The 5,000-nt window shown below is 48.1% G+C and overlaps 1 protein-coding gene across 1 annotated transcript in view; it reads left to right on the top strand.

Annotated features, from left to right (window-relative positions):
• dctn6 (dynactin subunit 6) overlaps positions 1 to 5,000 on the top strand; it is a 23,534-nt gene that overhangs the window by 16,152 nt on the left and 2,382 nt on the right. Inside the window, exon 4 of the mRNA XM_077229756.1 lies at positions 1,756 to 1,844. Coding sequence (XP_077085871.1) covers positions 1,756 to 1,844 — 89 coding nt within the window. The remainder of the gene's footprint in view (positions 1 to 1,755; positions 1,845 to 5,000) is intronic.

Raw genomic sequence — 5,000 nt, 5'->3', positions numbered from 1 at the left:
GTGTTTCCTGTGGCCTCGGTCTGACCACATGACCATGTGTTTCCTGTGGCCTCGGTCTGACCACATGACCATGTGTTTCCTATGCCCTCGGTCTGACCACATGACCATGTGTTTCCTGTGGCCTCGGTCTGACCACATGACCATGTGTTTCCTGTGGCCTCGGTCTGACCACATGACCATGTGTTTCCTGTGCCCTCGGTCTGACCACATGACCATGTGTTTCCTGTGCCCTCGGTCTGACCACATGACCATGTGTTTCCTATGGCCTCGGTCTGACCACATGACCATGTGTTTCCTGTGCCCTTGGTCTGACCACATGACCATGTGTTTCCTATGGCCTCGGTCTGACCACATGACCATGTGTTTCGTATGCCCTCGGTCTGACCACATGACCATGTGTTTCCTATGGCCTCGGTCTGACCACATGACCATGTGTTTCCTGTGCCCTCGGTCTGACCACATGACCATGTGTTTCCTATGGCCTCGGTCTGACCACATGACCATGTGTTTCCTGTGGCCTCGGTCTGACCACATGACCATGTGTTTCCTATGGCCTCGGTCTGACCACATGACCATGTGTTTCCTGTGGCCTCGGTCTGACCACATGACCGTGTGTTTCCTATGCCCTCGGTCTGACCACATGACCGTGTGTTTCCTGTGGCCTCGGTCTGACCACATGACCATGTGTTTCCTGTGGCCTCGGTCTGACCACATGACCATGTGTTTCCTGTGGCCTCGGTCTGACCACATGACCATGTGTTTCCTGTGGCCTCGGTCTGACCACATGACCATGTGTTTCCTGTGGCCTCGGTCTGACCACATGACCATGTGTTTCCTGTGGCCTCGGTCTGACCACATGACCATGTGTTTCCTGTGGCCTCGGTCTGACCACATGACCATGTGTTTCATATGCCCTCGGTCTGACCACATGACCATGTGTTTCCTGTGGCCTCGGTCTGACCACATGACCATGTGTTTCCTGTGGCCTCGGTCTGACCACATGACCATGTGTTTCCTGTGGCCTCGGTCTGACCACATGACCATGTGTTTCCTGTGGCCTCGGTCTGACCACATGACCATGTGTTTCCTGTGCCCTCGGTCTGACCACATGACCATGTGTTTCCTATGGCCTCGGTCTGACCACATGACCATGTGTTTCCTGTGCCCTCGGTCTGACCACATGACCATGTGTTTCCTATGGCCTCGGTCTGACCACATGACCATGTGTTTCCTGTGCCCTCGGTCTGACCACATGACCATGTGTTTCCTATGGCCTCGGTCTGACCACATGACCAGGTGTTTCCTGTGCCCTCGGTCTGACCACATGACCATGTGTTTCCTATGGCCTCGGTCTGACCACATGACCATGTGTTTCCTATGGCCTCGGTCTGACCACATGACCATGTGTTTCCTGTGCCCTCGGTCTGACCACATGACCATGTGTTTCCTGTGCCCTCGGTCTGACCACATGACCATGTGTTTCCTATGGCCTCGGTCTGACCACATGACCACATTATTCACAGCAATGAAACAGTCTCATCTGATGATCTGATGGTCTGATGACTATTTTTTAATTAGTAAGAGTGGGCTTTAAAGCTTATTTGTTAAATGTAACAAATAATTGTGTGTCTTATTGTTTCAGTTGTAAAAAAAAAGTGAACTAATCCTTTAATTTATGCTTTTGTTCACATTCAAGTTACAGGCCTGGAACAGGCTGTGTGTGAACTAACCTGTAAAGTGTGTTTCTTCTGTCAGTTTTCCTGAAAACATCCTGCCGGACGCCGAGGATGTGGAGCCCAAAACCATGAGCATCGGGACCAACAACGTGTTCGAGGTCGGAAGCGGTGCGTGTGTGTGTGTGTGTGTGTTTCATTAGAGCATCGGGACCAACAACGTGTTCGAGGTCGGAAGCGGTGCGTGTGCGTGTGTGTGTGTGTGTGTGTGTGTCTGTGTGTGTGTCTGTGTGTGTGTGTCTGTGTGTGTGTCTGTGTGTGTGTGTGTGTGTGTGTTTCATTAGAGCATCGGGACCAACAACATGTTCGAGGTCGGAAGCGGTGCGTCTGTCTGTGTGTGTGTGTTCGTGTGTTTCATTAGAGCATGTTACACTCCTAAATAAGGAGTAACAGTAAAGGAGGAAATAAGGCGTTTAGACGGTCACAATAATTCTTTATTTTCTCCAGAAGTCTTAAAACGCCGCGACGCCAACACTCGCTCGGTCCTGCCCAGGGATCGACAAAGTAGAAAGGAACGCTCTCCCGAGGATGCCAAACAGGACGCTCTTAAATGACGGCCACACCTGTCCACCCGGTGTCACCAATCCGCCTGATTAGCTCCTCCCACAACGCAGCACACCTGTAGAGGGATCACACACACACACACACACACACACACACACACACACACACACACACACACACACACACACAGAGGAAAAGCACAAAGCACAGCCGTAACACCCCCCTCCTTCAGAAAAGGAAACTAATAAGTTTCCGTCATCCTCTCTCAACAATCATAACCGCCATAGAAAATAAAATTTTAATTATAGGTTTATACCCACATTATTAACGAAACATAATCCCCCCCCCCAAAAACAATAACAAAACAATACAAACCTGTCGGCTCCGAATCAACGCAACACCTTACAAAAGGTACTCTACGATGGTGCCCTGGACAGCACATCAGCCACCACATTTTCAGAACCCTTCAAGTGTCTGATGTGTAAATGAAAAGGCTGAAGGAACAGGAACAACCGCATTAGCCGTTGATTCGGATTTTTAAGGGAGTGTAAAAATGTGAGCGGGTTATGATCATAGTAAACTATCACCGCTGAGCTATTCCCACCAACATAAACTTCAAAAAATTGAAGAGCCAAAATTAAGGCCAGCGCCGCTTTTTCAATTGTCGAGTAATTTCTTTGATGACTATCAAACTTCCGTGAGAAAAAACAGACCGGTCTCTCAATACCTGCATCATCTTCTTGAATCAACACTGCCCCTGCTCCCTCAATACTGGCATCTACCTGAATCTTGAATGTTTTCTCCAATTCAGGTGCCATTAGGACAGGTGTCGTCGTGAGCAACGTCTTCACTGTCTCAAAAGCTTTCTGACAAATCTCAGACCAAACAAACATAGTTTTAGTTTTCAACAGGTCTGTTAAAGGGGCAACTACCGAAGAAAAGTTCCTACAAAAACAGCGGTAGAAACCCACCAGACCCAGAAACCTCATCAACTCCTTCTCAGTAACGGGAACCGGAAATTCATCTATTGCTCTCACCTTCTCTCTCAGTGGACGCACCTGTCCTTGCCCTACTACTTTCCCCAGGTCTGTCACCGTCGCTCCTGCAAACTCACACTTAGCCAGATTCAATGTAAGACGAACCAACAGAAGGCGTAAACGTTTCAGATGTTCTGGTCATGTGTCACTTACCACGATTGTATCATCTAGATAGACTGTCACGCCCTCTAATCCCGCAATAATGCTATTCATTAATCTTTGAAACGTCGCCGGGGCGTTTCAAGACCGAAACTCATAACCCGGTAAGAAAACAGCCCATTAGATGTGTTATAAATGATGAAACCTCACGTGCGCGCTCTGTCAATCGGATCTGCCAGTAACCTTTTAGTAGATCTAATTTGTTCAGAAACTTCGCAGCACCGACCTGATCAACACAATCCTCCATTCTCGGCAGAGGGAAACAGTCTGGTTTTGTAACCGAATTTAGTTTCCTATAATCCGTGCAAAAACGGAACGTGCCATCCGATTTCTTAACCAACAAACACGGCGAAGACCAGCTAGAACCGGAAGGTTCAGCTAACTTATTGTCCAACAAATATCGGACCTCCTTTTCTAAAACCTCTCGTTTATTAAGCGGAACTCTATAAAAACCTTGACGGATAGGAGCGGCCTCGCCTACCTCAGTATCGTGTTCTAACTCGGATAACATCTGAAAACAACTCTGGAAATTCAAGCAATAAACCGCTTAATTCCTGGCTCTGCGACGCACTCAAATGTTTAAATTTAGATGACAAACTCTTCAGCGTTTCAGAATTATTTAACCGACCCTGCAACACGCAGTCATCGTGAGATTCTAACCCATCCACAGGTATACTCGCCATACCCTGGGTAACACCGGACTGAGGAGAACTGTCCAACAGCCCCACAGAAGCACTGGAGCAGTCCACTACCGCCACAGGCGACACTAGTGCTGAAACACGCCGGCTCCGTTGATGATACGGCTTAAGGAGATTCACATGACAAACTTGAGATCTCTTTCTTCGATTCAGCGTCAAAATCGTATAATTATCCACAGCCCCGCAATTTATTACCTCATATGGTCCCATAAACTTAGCTTGAAACGGCAAATCTGCTAAAGGCAAAAGTGCAAAGACCTGATCTCCAACACTAAACTTCCGATGCTCAACACAACGGTCAAACAATTTTTTCATCTTGCCCTGAGTTTTTCTCAAATGTTTCCCCCGCCAACTCCCCAGCCAATGACAGTCGGCGACGAAACCCCAGTATGTAATCCGACAAGTTTTCCGCTGGTTTTGAATCAATCCATTGATCACGTAAGACAGCTAATAACCCATGGACTTTATGCGCAAAAACCAGATCGTTTGGACTAAAACCAAGACTCTGCTGTGTGACTTCCCTGGCTGCTAACCTCAGCCACGGTTGCCCCTCTTCCCAGTCCCTCTGCATTTCCAAACAATAAGCTCTCAGTAACGACTTCAACGTAGAATGGAAACGCTCAAGTACTCCTTGACTCTGGGCATGGCACGCTGTTGCCAAGTTGGGTTTAATCCCGAACTCGTGAAGTACTTCAGCAAACATCTTCGAAGTAAAATTACTTCCTGGGTCCGATTGAATAATTTTGGGCAACCCAAAAATAGACACGAACTGCATGCGTGCGTGTGTGTGCGTGTGTGTGCGTGTGTGCGTGTGTGTGTGTGTGTGTGTGTTTCATTACAGCATCGGGACCAACAACGTGTTTGAGGTT

The sequence above is a fragment of the Siphateles boraxobius genome, unplaced genomic scaffold, assembly GCF_051911475.1.
Source record: "Siphateles boraxobius isolate OS27281-9 unplaced genomic scaffold, OSU_SipBor_1 132, whole genome shotgun sequence".
In the NCBI taxonomy this organism is placed as follows: domain Eukaryota; kingdom Metazoa; phylum Chordata; class Actinopteri; order Cypriniformes; family Leuciscidae; genus Siphateles; species Siphateles boraxobius.
The sequence above is the reverse complement of the archived record's forward strand: the minus strand, read 5'-3'. Positions and strand labels throughout refer to the sequence as shown.